This window comes from Mercenaria mercenaria, chromosome 3 (assembly GCF_021730395.1).
Source record: "Mercenaria mercenaria strain notata chromosome 3, MADL_Memer_1, whole genome shotgun sequence".
Lineage (NCBI taxonomy): Eukaryota > Metazoa > Mollusca > Bivalvia > Venerida > Veneridae > Mercenaria > Mercenaria mercenaria.
In genome coordinates, this window is record NC_069363.1 from 10,786,298 (window position 1) to 10,801,768 (window position 15,471).

General features: G+C 34.1%; 1 protein-coding gene across 1 annotated transcript; it reads right to left on the reverse strand.

Annotated features, from left to right (window-relative positions):
* Window positions 1-1,016: 1,016 nt before the first annotated feature.
* LOC123525457 (uncharacterized) lies at window positions 1,017-14,150 on the reverse strand. Its single transcript, XM_045304519.2, has 9 exons — window positions 13,889-14,150; window positions 9,741-9,972; window positions 8,639-8,756; window positions 6,556-6,628; window positions 5,909-6,063; window positions 4,730-4,889; window positions 3,391-3,484; window positions 2,597-2,702; window positions 1,017-2,261 (listed from the first exon to the last, which is right to left on the reverse strand). Exons 1-9 carry the CDS (start codon window positions 13,929-13,931, stop codon window positions 1,272-1,274), a joined length of 1,971 nt encoding a protein of 656 aa, XP_045160454.2. The 5' UTR covers window positions 13,932-14,150; the 3' UTR covers window positions 1,017-1,271.
* Window positions 14,151-15,471: the final 1,321 nt, after the last annotated feature.

Genomic DNA, 15,471 nt, shown 5'->3' on the forward strand with positions numbered 1-15,471 from the left:
TGCACAACAGTTACATCCAGTTTGTTCGTAACGTCTTTACAGAGAAAACATGTGACATGTAAAAATTGCAGTTAAGGATTTTTTAACATTGAATCACATATTTGTGAACATAGTCCTCATAAAACATTTTTCGCTACGTATCTCACACTTGCATGAATCAGACACTGATACCTTTCTTTCAATGTCGTACCGATGACAAATATATGTTTAAAAAGCATAATATGTTTCCTCGTTTAAGATGAAATGCGCCACCTCTCATTTTCCAACGGTCTGTTATAAAATTTTAACAGATTAAAATTGGCGATATTTCCGACAGTGTGTGTGCGTGCGTGCGTGCGTGCGTGCGTGCGTGTGTGTGTGTTTTCTCCATTTCGCTGCCATGACCACTAACGTTGTCTTTTCAACACAGCGCGAAATGACTTAATTCACATTAATTCGAATTTAGTTTTTGTTTCTATTATGATATAGAATCACAATGATAATAAAAAGTATATGTTGTGTCATGGCATTGTGCGCTATGAGCCCGCCCGCTTAGCTCAATAGGGAAAGCGTTGGTCTACGGATCGCGGGGTCGCGAGTTCGTTCTCCGTGACAATTTGATAGAAGACATTGTGTCTCAAACCATTTGTCTTCCACTTCTGATGATTCATGTGGGGAAGTTGGCAGTTACTTGCGGAGAACAGGTTTGTACTGGTACAGAATCCAGGAACACTGGTTAGGTTAACTGCCCGACGTTACATAACTGAAATACTGTTGAAAAACGGCGTTAAACCCAAAACAAACAAAAAATCTTCTATACATGACATACGCACGTTTATTGTACACGAGTGCTCATGTCCAAGTCAAATAAACGGACTTAGTCGACTATTACATTAATGAATGACACAGTAAAATAAACCGATAGCACGATTATCTATTACATCTTTTGTTCCAGAAACTGTATTTCACGTAAAACTTTTACCGAATAAGGACACTCTACGAATTTAAAAGCAATAGCAAGAATACAAATTCAAAAGCATGATACAAAAAATTTTAATGAACAAAAATAAAAACAAGTAAAGCGGAAAAAAACACAAAATTTTGATTTGGGCCTAACTGCGTGTTTGCAACATGCCTATCGATAAACTCCGCCCATACTGAAATACACCCACAACTCCCGATGACATGTCGGGTAAGCTTCAAAGACATGTACCGAGGTCACGGAGGGCAAACAGGTATTTGAAATGATTCACAAGTAAACGACTGCAAACTGGCAAACGGGAAACGTCTTCTTAATGGGTAGTAAATATCGCAGATACTTCACTCATATCTGCTCTGTGGTATTCATCAAGAGACTCAATGTAAGCTGTCGCTCCACTAGTGGTGACATTTAAGCTATCGAAGTCAGACGTAAACAACTGTTCCGAATTGTTGGCGTGCATATCACCAGGAATGGAAAAGTCAGTCCTAAAGATCCTTGAAATTTGTGAAGCTTCAGCTCTTTGATATTCGGTTATACTTGTTAAGTTAGAATCAACATCTTCATCTCCTCCAGGGTTCATGTACGCGTCACAAGAGGAAATTGTTTGCCCCAAAAAAGCATTGCTGCGGAGCACATCAACATAATCATTGAACTGAGAATTTGAAGATCCTGAATGTCCGTCATCTGTGTCAAACGTGTGCCAGGTAGAGGGAATACTACTGAAAGTGGTATGTGGTTGTGCTTCTAAATACCTATTACTAGATAAAGTGGCAGAATTAATTGTGAGCAAACACACCGCCTTATTGTACTCTCCCACTTGTAGGTCATTTGAATCACATGCCAAATGACACGAAGCATTTTCAACTGAGTCATTACATGGATTTCCAAAATTTGCAGTTATGTCTCTTGCGGTTTCAACGTTTTCCCTTCCAAATCTACCCTGTGACTCATCTCTCATATGGTCAAACTTTTGTAGGTTTCCATCATCTGTTGCAACACTGAGCTCTGTGCTGATTTGACCAGTTTCAATTTCGTTTCCAGTGACAAACAGTCCCTTTCCTTCATCCAGGTCGTTCTTAGAAATAGTGACTGGTATTAAATAATCATCAGGTATGCTTCTTGATAAATCACTTGTATGGACAGCCAAATGCATTTCCATTTGAGGCGTTGACAGTTCAAAAACTTCATTGTTTTTGACTTGCTGACTCTCTAATGATTTGGCGTTTGTTTGATCATCTGTCAAACTTGATGAGTTGGAATATATTCCGGATGTCTCACTTGACTCGGAACAGATGTCACTCTAAAATACAATTATAGTTAATTATTAAATAACTAACGGACAACAATAAATTAAGATGAAGATTGCTTACTTAAAGTAACCAGTGCACTTTCAATATCATTGTGTAGAGGCTGGTCTGCAGAGGAAAGCGTAACTTTAATTCTATTTAGAAATCAAATAGAACTGTAAAAACTTTCGTAAAATGTTGACTATTCTCAGACTGGTTATGATCATGAAAATATCGAAGTTTTTGGAAAATAATATGAAATTACACTGCACTTATATTACAAAAATGCAGAATCTTATAGAAAGTAGTGCTAACCTGATAAGATTTATCAATGATAATTTGTTATTACCTGCGTGGGAATATTATCTGGAAAGTCTTCTAAAATGCGGTTGATTATTTCATCTGAAAGTGTATTATCCTTTATCATACCTCTTATTCTTTTTCTGAAGAACGATCTGAAGAGAAAACAAGAAAGAACAATTATATGTTGTTTTAAAAAGTTTTATACAGGTAGTATAACATAATCAGTTCCTAGCAAACATTGGTATCGGACCAATATCAGCAATTCGAGGTCTTCGAATGATACTGACCAGACATTAAACATCCGGGGCCGTATTCGTAAAGCTTAAGTATAAGTATAAGAAATTGATTATTTACTTAAGTATTACTTAAGTAAGAAATTTATTTTACTTAAGTATATTTGTTATTTATAAAACAACTTGATAAGTAATTCTTGGCTTTTATTGTGGACGAAAACATTAAAAAAACCCATTAATTTCAGACAGATACAACATGCACAATTATGTTTAAAGTGCTTTTATCTGAAAAACAACGCTTTAATCGTACTCACGACGCTATTTTCTTTTCTGACGTAAGTCATTTCTTACATATCTTAAGTTTAAGCTATTTTATGAATAGGACTTAAGTTTTTTAGTTAGACTTAAGCTGAAATCACCACAAACTTAAGTCAAATCTTCAACTTAAGTCAAAACTTATACTTTAGATGCTTTATGAATACGGCCCCTGATCGACATTATGTCAATTCTGCAAAACAGATATTTGCCCGATATTAAACACCAAATCGGTCTGATATATAGCTTGATGGATTTTTTCTGTAAATGAGAAATATTAAACTTGACTTACATGATGATAAATGTGAACAGACATACTACAACTGAACATGAAGTTGCTATCGCGATGGTTTTGCCTTTATTAATCTTCTTTGCAGCTGTAGGTTCTAGAATACAATAAACACTAAGCAAGACACTATAATATAGGAAACACTAAACAATACAAATTAAACAAGAAGCTAAAATATAGCAAGAAGTAAACAATCTATACATTATCAGCATATAATGATGCATATTTTTTGTGAATTGGAAGGTTTGGTTTTATGTATCACCTACAGTAATATAAATGTTAAAAATTTATAGACAAGCTTTTCTGAAACAGAATCACCTAGTTCGAAGCAATGATCTCGCTTTAAAACATAAAACGATATCATCATGAACTCTTTGATGAAGCATGAGGGTTAAGCAATATTTGACCTTTCTTGTTGTAAATTGTATAAAAATCTAGCGCAATGACAAAATCTTTGTGGGAGATGGGTTTAGAAACCTGTCTTATAACTCCGTGATACGAGGTTATAAACCCGAGTTCGGATACCAGCCTCAGAACGGGTTATGTAGTTGTAACGGGTTATGATCCTTAGTTAAGACACTAATCTTAGAACTCCGTGGTACCTGGTTATGATGAGTTAGGACACAAGTCACAGAACTCCGTGGTACCGGGTTATGAACTCGAGTTTGGACACCAGCCATAGAACTTCGTGGTAACAGGTTATAAGTATGAGTTTGGACATAATCCTCAGAAGTCCGTGGTAACAGGTCATCAGTCTGAGTTTGGACATGAGCCTCAGAACTCCGTGGTAACAGGTTATCAGTCTGAGTTAAGACATGAGCCTCAGAACTCCGTGGTACCAGTTTATGAACCTACGTTTGGACACCAGCCTCAGAACTCCGTGGTAACAGATTATCAGCCTGAGTTTGGACATGAGCCTCAGAACTCCTTGGTAACAGGTTATAAACCCGAATTTGGACACCAGTTTCAGAACTCCGTAGTAACAGGTTATCAACCCGAGTTTGGACACCATACTCAGAATTCTGTGGGAGCAGCTTGCGAACCCGAGTTTGGATTCCAGGATACCAGGTTATGAACCTGAGTTTGGACACCATCGTCAGAACACCGTGGTAATGTTCAGGTTATGAACCCCATTTGGAAACCAGCCTTAGAATTCCTTGGAACCAGGTTATAAATCCGAGTTTTGATAGCAGTGTCAGAACTCTGTGATAATAGGATATGTACCCGAGTTTAGACACCAGTCTCAGAATGCAAACTGCAATATGTTACATGCAGGTCTGGCTTGCTTGTGAGGTGCATGAAATAGTCACTATGTAAAATATTAACTGGGTAGAAAGGTTACCTAATGGCTTTGTCCTTCCAGAACCTACCACATGATTGCTCCAGTAATGGCTAAACTGTGACTTGCATGAAATGTTCACTGTGTAAAGTGTGAACGGTGAAAGCTTATCTAGTGTTATGTTCACGTCTAAGCTCGTCTGACACATGTTGTGGGTTGAATTCTGAAATAAAAAGTACGGTATAAAACACCTTTTATTAAATGCAAAAATTCTGTGAAGTTCTGATGGTGGTGACTTCGCGATTTAAGGAATAAAGAAATAGGTTTATGTAAAGCAAATTTTATTGCAATTACACAACATATGTTTCACCAGATCTTTTTGGAGAATTTCAAACGATTTTATATATTGTTCATTCAGTTCTTAATCAAATGACTTGAGGTCCAGATAGAACCACATCACCCTCACATTCCATAATCAAAAATATATTTAACCTATATCACTTAGCATTTATAAAATAACTGAGCAGAGGTCTTGATAATAGACACATGTTTTGTAAATCATTACAATTCAAACTAGTTTTAAAATACTAATTCCAGTCCTAACTATGGATACAAATGCCCGCAATATTCAGTTGTTTATCAAATTTCAGGAAAAGCTGAAAATTGAAAACCACAGAAAATTAGTGTTTTTAATGCACATTTTTGCATGAATATTATATCTAAAATGAAAAATAAAGCCACACCTTCTTAAGGTTAACTTATCATTGTCAAAACATAATAGGATTTATTACAAACCTCCTTACATAAATCGGTGGACACAGTTTGTGCTATAGACCAGTTAATAGTTCAACGCTAACGCTTGTTCGGCTTGAAGAACAAATGCATAAACATTTATTTCTAATGTCAGTTCACAGAGCACTCATTGAACGGCCTTGCCGGTTATGGTTAAAACTCTTAGCTATCGGTCCTTCGGACTTCGAGTAATAACTTTCACTATTGACTGACATGCCATTCAATGAGTCTTTGCTAAAAACAGATAAAAATGTCTATATATGATTATATGATTCACGATTTGTTCTAACATTATACTTAAAATGATATAAATATGGCGCATACCTGTATGACCAAACCAATAGTCTGAAATGATACAGCTTTATCATTATGATTATATTATAATCAGCTTATATATTTTTGAATCACTATTTGTCTCAAAACAATTATCTAGAATAACACAAGCTTTACCCCGACAATTGCATGTTCCTGGTTTGACTCGTAAGAAATATCACACTTCATACCACCCACAGCAATCGGGGGATGGTGCAAGGTAAACCCTACCACAAGCTTGTATGGAGTTTCCCCTGCTTTCACTCGTACATTATCATCTATATTTACACTTGCTGGAGAACAAAAAAAAAAAAAAGAAGTTCGACTTTTAAAATGCTGTGCACATTTTCACAAAAAATACCGCCATGCCATTAGTGTGTCATTTGTGGAAAAATCAAAACGGAAATTCAAAATAAAAGGGAGGTAGATCTAGTCAGAAATAAAGAAGAAGGATTCAACAGTCATATTATATCCAGGTCAAGTATTGAGATTAATCCCATAATCGAGACTAAATCCATAATATTGACAAATCTGTTACTAAAGATATGAGATGATACATAATGTAAATACTTTGTTAACAAATACTAGTAGTGTATCATCAATGATAAAACCATTTGATGAATCTGGCACCTTTGACTATGATAGTGGCGCTAGATAAACCTGGTAAAACATAATGATAAATAATATGAATGCTACTGTCATACTTAAAGAGAAAACTAGGAAAATGTTTTGTTACAGAAAAGGTTGACCAAACATAAATAAGGAAAACAAAATAAACAGTTTACCTATTGTGTTGTCAGGTACCACTGTATAGTGATAAAAATGTGTTCCTAGTTCTGAAATTTCTGTCAGAGTTATCTGAAGTGTAAATCATTCAAAATTCTAACTATTCCATTTCCTACACGGTTTTGGTCAAGATCTGTACATTCTTCTGAATATTTACTTAGATCGGCAAATCCATCAATCGCGCTACACCGAAAAAATAGTTTCATTTCTTATATTTACATTATATTTCCTTTCCATTTGCAAACTATTCTAACTTTATGAATTGCATATAATTTGTAGCATTTAACATTAAAATCAGCTTCCCGGCCATTCTGTTCACCAGACGGAACAGCTGCGACATCATCAAAGGAACGTTCCCCTGACTATACGCGGACGTCGTCAAAACAGCGGCCGGTTATCACCAAGCAGCGATGACGTAACTTTCGCGCCTTTCCTTTTGCTGTTCATACGAAATGAACGTTAAAAGCTTCAATGGAAAAGAATAGGGCGAATGCAAATATATAATGTTAAAGCAAGCATTCTATTTAAAGTATCTGCTTATCCTCATAAATGTTAGAAACATTTCGTTTTTTATCAGAAATTTGCTTTAATGAATAAAATGATTGCCTCAAGCAGAGATAATGGAACAAGTGTCACATGCATTAAAATACATAAACAAAAAATAGCAAAGATATTAGCAAAACTAATTTAACGGCAATAACTCTGTAATTTGCAATGAAGGTTATATAGCAGTGATTCGGTCAAAAATGTGCTTCCGTGGTGTATCGAAAGAAGTCCCTTATAAATAGATCCTATTTTTTTCCATTTTTCGCGCATTTGCGCGTAAACTAGGGGCCAAATGGGCATCATTTCACTCGTGGAATGAAATTTACAAAAAACACACTTTTCATGCTAATACTCGCATGTTTTTTTCGAGTTGTTTACTTGAAAACGAAAGTAGGGTGTTTATTCTGCGGACCGCTTTCTGAACTGCGGCAATATGAGGGTACCTGACTTCAGTTGACTTGCATTTCACTGCATACTATTCAATACATCTTTTTCTTTTCGTTTTCTTGAAGCAAATATATGAATATTTTGTGGAAAATAGGTCTACGAAGGAGTGGAAATCTCTTCAATATTGTTCTGAATTAGCTGAATTTTGTATGAAACAAAGAACAATTTCTTTTATTGGTATACACCCAGAATGGAAAAAATGTCTTTACTGAATATTAGTCTAACCTTCAAACATAGGTATAAAATGTTAAATAAATATGTATGTATATACTTTGCTAAAATTTCAATAGTTTATATTTTTACATCTCTTATAACATCTTTTTTAAACGACAACAGCACCGCTAGCGGGCGTCTATGCTCGTCTGACATAAGGAAATATGCAGAAAAAAGTTATGGTTCATTGCCCTCTTACTCACTTACTGAAGATGAAAAATTGTACAAAATTTCGAAGATATGGTATTTAAGACAAATGGATCTAAAAAATACCTACGAAATACCAACTTTCTGAGATAAAAAGGCGCGTAATTTTGACAAAATGCAAGAGAGAGTTATAACTCTTAAACATCTTACTAACTGTACTTCTGAAAGAGTACAACGTTTAAAGGCCACAGTCTTTGTAGAATTAAATAGAAATCGACCTCAAAGTTTCAAAGCTATAACTAATAAACAATTCGAGTGACGTTGGCATAAACAAAAATTATGATGAGGAAATTACAATTTTCTAAGTACAAAAGGGGCCATAATTTTGACAAAATGCATGCAAGAAATATTGTCCTTACATGAAAAGGTTATCTCCTTGTGTGCAAAGTTTCAAACCTTTTGCTCTAATATCATTCAAGAAAAATGGACCTTAACAAAATTCTTAACCAAGACAACACTTTGTAGATTTATTCTCTAAAACATAAGAGGAGCTAAAGATCTTACAATTAATTATGTAACTGTAAATTTGTAAAATTGCATCTTTACTATCGAATAATAACCATGATTTGTCTCAAAAAACTGTGAATCTATGTAGTTATTCATTTGCCAAAATAAGGTGTTAATGTAAAAGATCAGTACAACTGAAGGCACATTTCATCTAAAACTCACATTATAAGGAATGAATCTATAGAAATCAGTATATGGTACGATACACTGTCGTCTGCTCCTTGATGAGGTACAGTTTTCATATTTGTCTGCTGTACAACATTTGTATGTGTCCATTTCTCTGCAAAAAAAAATGTCTCGTTCTGTACTAAACACTGTAAACAGCAAACAATGTTTTCATCTTTTGTCTATATCGTATTTGAGAGAAACTCTCTTTGAATTGACTGTAATGAATTCACTTTGCATACCAATGCCAGTAAATAGGGTAGCTATCTATTACTAAAGACTAAATAATTTCGAAATGGAATAGATGATATCTTCAATAATATATCAAAAATGCATTAATTTAAAGCTATTCTACAGTTCAAGTTTACAATTTAACTACCGCATTATGTAATAGTACATGTACATCTGTCTTACAATTAACATGACAATCTTCATATCTTTAATCTGAAAAGTAACAGTAACTGCATTTCTTAATTTAATTCAGGCATGTCTTACAGGAAAAAATATTTAAAAAGCATCACGACAATAATTTACTCTGATTTATGCATGACTTCGCATGCGGTAGGTCACAAGTCATATCAATCATTCAGAACGGGACTCTAAATATTAGGTAAAATGTTTTTTCTTTAGAACTGAAGTTTGGCCATATTATGAATATAAAAACATGAATTTTTTTCTCAACTATTTAGATCAAGAAAAAAAAACATGTCGGGCACCGGACCAGTGGGTATCATGATCAATACACCAAGCAGGAATTTGTACTTAACTACCATTTATATAATTCCTTATAATTAATAAGGCAGTCAGGTTACATTCAATACCCCGTGTCAAATGCTTTTCAATTTTGTATTCTCATGATATATAATGTATCATTAACTAAGTGGCAATACCTTTCTAAGAAATATAGCAATAGTTTCCTTATATATAAAGTTTTTCTTTTATTGTTGTACGATCTGGAGGTAAGTCCCTTTAAATACAATAACTAAATCTGATTTACACTTGACTTTCCACGTAGAAAACTCACTTTCATCTGCTGGGTACTGTCAAATTAAAAGCCATATTGTACAAATAATTTACTCTTTATAATGCAATAGATTACCTTGATTTATACATAGCTTTCCACGTGGAAACCCCATCGACTGCCCAGGCACAAGTCATATTATACAAATCATTTACTCTACACTTCATCTCCGGAACTTCAGTGCCATTTTTGCTATGGATACTGCGTTTGTCGATCTTCACGTCAGAAACATTTAGTAAACGGTCGACTGTGCAGTTGCCATAGCGACAACTGTAATATCCTCCTGTTTCCTCGGAAATGACCTTGACATCTGTAAAACCAGTTTCTTTCGTGATATTAGTGAATGGAATTTTGGGTTTACTTCTTTTATGCCAAAGAAAAAATTTGAGTGGTCGATATTTGTTTCGTTAAGAACTTCACAATTGACTGTGACTCAATTTGCAGTTTTTAAATAAATAAATAAATAAAGAGAAATGACTCTTGCCTTACTGTGCCGATCTGAAAATCACCTTCTGTTCTATAAATTAATAAAATATCATAGCAACTAAAATTATCTTATACACTATCAGCAAACAATATTTGTAACGCTAAAAATAAATACAAACAACTGAATGCGACTAATTGCAACACTATCTGCAGGGAAGTAGCTAAGAATAAATGTAAAGATTAACTTAATTGATAGACAGCAACTGTTTAAACATTGCGTACGTTCAGATTTAACGGCAACCATCCTCGTATTTATACAAACATTTGCATGTAAAATATACAAGCGTATAAAAACATTTTGCCAAAGTTCTAAGCAAAATATCAGTTTGCTGCCGAAATTAGGGACACTAATGCTGGCTAAACTATATGCTGTTTTCGAACTTTTACAAGGAAATAGCAAAGAACATATACAAATGCGGATATCATCTCAATTTGACTTACCATTACATAAGTAAGGCACCACATTCTAGATAAAACTCAGGCACATTCGTAAACATATGGTTGCATTTGCTGGCAACCAATCTCTTATTTTGTAAAAGGGAATTAACTTTGCAAAGTAAGACAAAGTTATCAGCAAAACATCATTTTAACAAAATCAGGGCCAATCAATTTGGCCATTCTAGTTTCATTTTCACACCGTGTGCAGGGAAGCAACCATACTTGTACACATTTTTATAGATTCATTCACTTTAAATACCAAAACAATGTGACTAGACATTACAAAAAAGGCAGTTTCTAAATAATTACTGAGCTATAACTCTTGTATGACTGAGATGATATTTTCAAGTTAAATCAAATTCAGATTTTAAATAATTTACTCACGTATATCACAAAAATGTTTTTGGCATCAACAGCTTCAAACAGCGAGCAAAGGGGACACCAGCCCACTCCGCTATTTACGCTTGAGCAGTGGAAACTGTATTAGAAATTTAACTGGAGAAAAAACTTTTGTTATTTACTGCTCTGACCAGTATAATAAAACAAATAAAATGAAAAACTAAAGTACTAAACACTAAAATTACTCCTTTTTTTATGTGTGTGTAAGAAAGTGAACTGATGTTGTTAGGAAGGTATGCCACAAGAGATGTATGAAAATATCTGTTCATGGTAATAATGATCTGTGTAGCTAAATACCGTGTGGTAAGTCACGTCAAAGATTTAAGTTTCTTTTCTTTTTTTTCAGAAATTTCGCTAACAGGAACATATCAATCATGATACATCGGGAATTTCCGTAGCTTCTGTATAACACATTGTGCATCCATAGTCAAAAGTATATAACCTGTTTGTCTCCGTATACTATATTACAAACAGCCAGCATTATCTATTACTTATATGTAAGAGTTGTCGTTATTTGAAGCATAACGTGTACCAATTACTTCAAAGATTCCTTGAAAATATTTTCTTATTCATAAGCTGCTTAAAAATCTAAGAATATTGAAGAGAGTTCAGTAAATGCCAATAAATTAATTTTAAAAAACATCAACAAAAAAACAAGAAACAAAAACAAATACAAACTAAAGAACTTTTGAAATACGTCAACCAACTGGTAGTGATTTACTGTTTTAACTTTAATCAATCTAATCAAAATTTAAAGAAAAACAATCTTTTTACTTGATTCACGAACTTAATCTAACTGTCCAGCTATAAAAGAAAAGAAAACAAGCAACATCTAAATGTATGCCCAAAATTTATCAAATCAGATATTACCAGACCAGTTAAATGAAAATTTGATCTTCCGAACAGGAACTATTAAAATATTTTGGACTGCTTGACAACGGCGGTACTTTAGTAAGAAAACTACACTGCTAGATTGTAAAAACGTCACCTTATCTTTATTACATCTTATAATGCTTGACTTGGTTTTTCTAAAAGCTACATAATTATAAGACTTAATGCCAATTAATATAGCAATCAAAACAAATTTATCTATCCTGTTTATAGAAATTGTCTGATTTTAGTAATGCTGACCTTTTTATCAAACCCCAGAAACACAACTCTCTGCTAAGTGTTCTGCCTCTATGTAATATTCTTACTGAGCAACGTGCGTTGCTTGCCGTTGCACGTTTTTGGTAACAGTTAAATGGCCATAACTTTGCTGCTTCTATTCAAATTCAAAACATCTGATACACAACTCCATTATGTTAAATAATTATAAGTCCTCTGCATGACCCTGTATCAAACACTTCTCGAGACGAGATACGCCAAACCTAAGCATTTTGGTCATTTATACATATTGTCTATTAAATTAAGGATCATGCATCTGGTTTCGCTGTGTAAAATCCCACTCTCCCCAAAAGAAAAGAAAAAAAAAAACAACAGACAGACGGAAGGACGGACGGACGGACGGACAGATGTTCTCTACCCATCTCCATCTTTTTAGCTCAATTTCTTTTTTGAACACGATAGAGACAAAAGTTTGCATTTTTCTTTTTAAATCGAACTTACACACAACTTGTATTGGAATAATATCTCGGTTTCTTTCGATACCTGGCCAGATCCCATCGTAGGTTCCAGAGTTATGGCTCCTTAAAGAGCCAAAATTTTCTATTTTGGCTTGTGAACACGTTAGAGACCACATTTTGCAAGCGATTTTAATAAAACTTGCTCACAACTTGTATTGGCATAGTATCTCGTTTCTTTTCAAAGACTGGCCAGATCCCTTCATGGATTCTAGAGTTATGGCCCCTTAAAGGACCAACATCTGCTATTTTGAATTTTTCAGCCATATTGGACTTTTTTATGGTTTGATTTGATACAAACTAGCAAAATACCTTAAACAACAGAAGATCTTAGATTCCGTGATAATTACGTCAGATCCAATCATAGGTCCCGGAGTTACGGCCACTGATAGACCCCTACAAAAGCCAACATTTCTTATTATTTACATTGTGAACACGATAGAAGTGACATTTTACATTCGATTTTAACCACACTTACATACGACTTAAGTCACAGTAAGATCTTGGTTCCTATTGAAAACCGCCTAGATTCAATCATGAGTCATGTTGGGTCAAAAACTAGGTCACCCAGTCAAATCAAAGGAAAAGCTTGTTAACACACTTGAGGCCACATTTACGATTCTATCTTCATGAAACTTGGTCAGACTGTTTATCTTGATGATTCTTAGGCTAAGTTCGAAACTGGGTCATTTTGGGTCGAAAACTAGTTCACCTTTTCAAATCAACTCTAGAGGACATATTTATGACATTATCTTAATGAAAATTGGTAAAAATGTTTATCTGGATGATTCGTAGGCAAAGTTCGAAACTGGGTCATTTGAGGTAAAACCTAGATCACCACTCAAATCAAAGGAGAAGCTTGTTAAGTCTGTACAGGCCAGAGTTATGACCCAATCTTCATGACATTTGGTAAGAATGTTTATCTTGATGATTCCAAGGCCAAGTTTAACAGGTCAGCGATATAGGGTCATCAAGACCCTCTTGTTTTGAATATGTTGGGGGTTGGGACAGGCACACGAACACTGAGTTTATAGATCGAGACATTTGTCCAACGGTTAGCGTTTATATTTTGAAGCAAGCACAGTGTGCTCAATTCAATGCTTAGATACTCTACTGTATTAATTAAAAAGGCTTTAAACATATAAGGCTTAAGGTGGAAAAAGAAAGGTATATATTGTAAGTTGATGCTGTGAAAAATGACCATTATTCATTTAATATTAAAAATAAAGTAAATTGAATCATAATAACAGTTTAAGGGTGGAAAAATTGTAAAATTCCTACCATGCAATATAGATACGACTATAAGTAACTTAAGACACTCCATGTTTAGTTTAACTGCTGTTATCTTAATAGTTTCATATTATATCAAGTCCTTAATTTGTTTTATGCTGCTCTGTGACATCCACACATCCATATCGATCAATTATCAAATGAAAGCATGTACGAAATTCCTTAGCACTGCACGTTTTATAACTGTTGCATTCCATTAAATGACATTAATAATTAAATCGTGTGAGTATGTCACTGTATTTTAACATGTTTAAATATTATCATTATCAATGATAGAACAAGTTACCAATTTACCAAAACATTGTTTTTATCAAGAAAGTGATAACAAGTTGTTGCGACAGCGGACATCAAAAGGTTGGCCTTTTGACTGATAACATACACTATAACCTGCAAGCTTCAATCTTCATTTGAAGATTACAAGATATTTGAATCCAAACGTTTGTTAAAAAAACTCTCAGAATAAAGTTATGGTTCTTGCATTATATATTTTCTCGTTGATCTAAATTTCAGGTTATATGGAAATATACGTGGTAAATTTAGAGTTATGCTCTAGATAAGACAAGTGCAGGTAACAACAGCACCATGATGGCCCTAAGTCGTTCACATGATATTGATCTTTTGACATTGAATACACGTCAAAATGCAACAAAGTCTTGACGGGGAAACGTTCATCCCGTAATAAGACAGATCTTGTACAGCACTTAATGATGGGGTTAACTATTGGAGCCTTTTTGTAAATATCATACCAGTGGTTAGATATGGAGCGGGCACAAATTTGAGGTATTGACCTATATTATATTACTATGTCACGAGAGCGCAGTAAGACTGATATAATAATCACGTATCTGGACAACAAATAATTATTTTAATCAAATCATTGTTTAGATATTATCAATTCGACTTTTAAGGATTATTATCTTCATGTATATCTTTGCAGATATTTACCAAATGTTTGCGTGTTTTGTGTGGTTTTCTTTTTTTCCAGCCCGCTTTCTGAGAAAAAAAAAGGATTTTTTACTCATGCGGAATGAACAACAGAAAAGAAAACGGAATGAAAGCCGAAGCTTCAAGACATTTTTGACATCGTGAAAGCTGATGATTGTCGAAAGGATGGATTTGTGTTTCTGATCTAAACCATTTCATAACCTGTAGACATGAACTTTTTGTTTTGTGATTCAGTCAAAATACAGGTCATTTTGCGATTTTGCATTTTAAGTTTAGTTTAGTTAAGCTCATTAAATATACAAGTTGACATTTCACCGCTTTTACACTGAAATATAATTATCCCTGAATAACGCAAGACTTTTTTCTACAGTTGTAATGTAGCAAAGCGTTTTTTTTAAAGTGTAATTACATAGAGAAAGAGAAAAAAGAACAATTTAAATAGAACTTCACTACAGCACCTGCATGGTGATACTGATATATTAAACTTACACTTATTATTAGCGATTTGGGTTTTTGTCGAAGACATTCTCGCTAATTACTTGCAAAAGTGACAAAGAAACTTAATTTTGATAATGTTACTCTATTACTATTTGAACTTTAAATACTTTAGCGGCGGCAGCAGCAGCAGT

Bases quoted from the DNA above. Each gene is read 5' to 3' on its own strand.
- LOC123525457 (XM_045304519.2), bottom strand. From the start codon at position 13,931: ATGGAGTGTCTTAAGTTACTTATAGTCGTATCTATATTGCATG. The intron at 6,064-6,555 runs GTAAACTGTTTA...TTTGTTCTCCAG, and splicing joins GGTACCTGACAACACAATAG to CAAGTGTAAATATAGATGAT. The intron at 4,890-5,908 runs GTAAAGCTTGTG...TTTTTATTTCAG, and splicing joins AGGAACATGCAATTGTCGGG to AATTCAACCCACAACATGTG.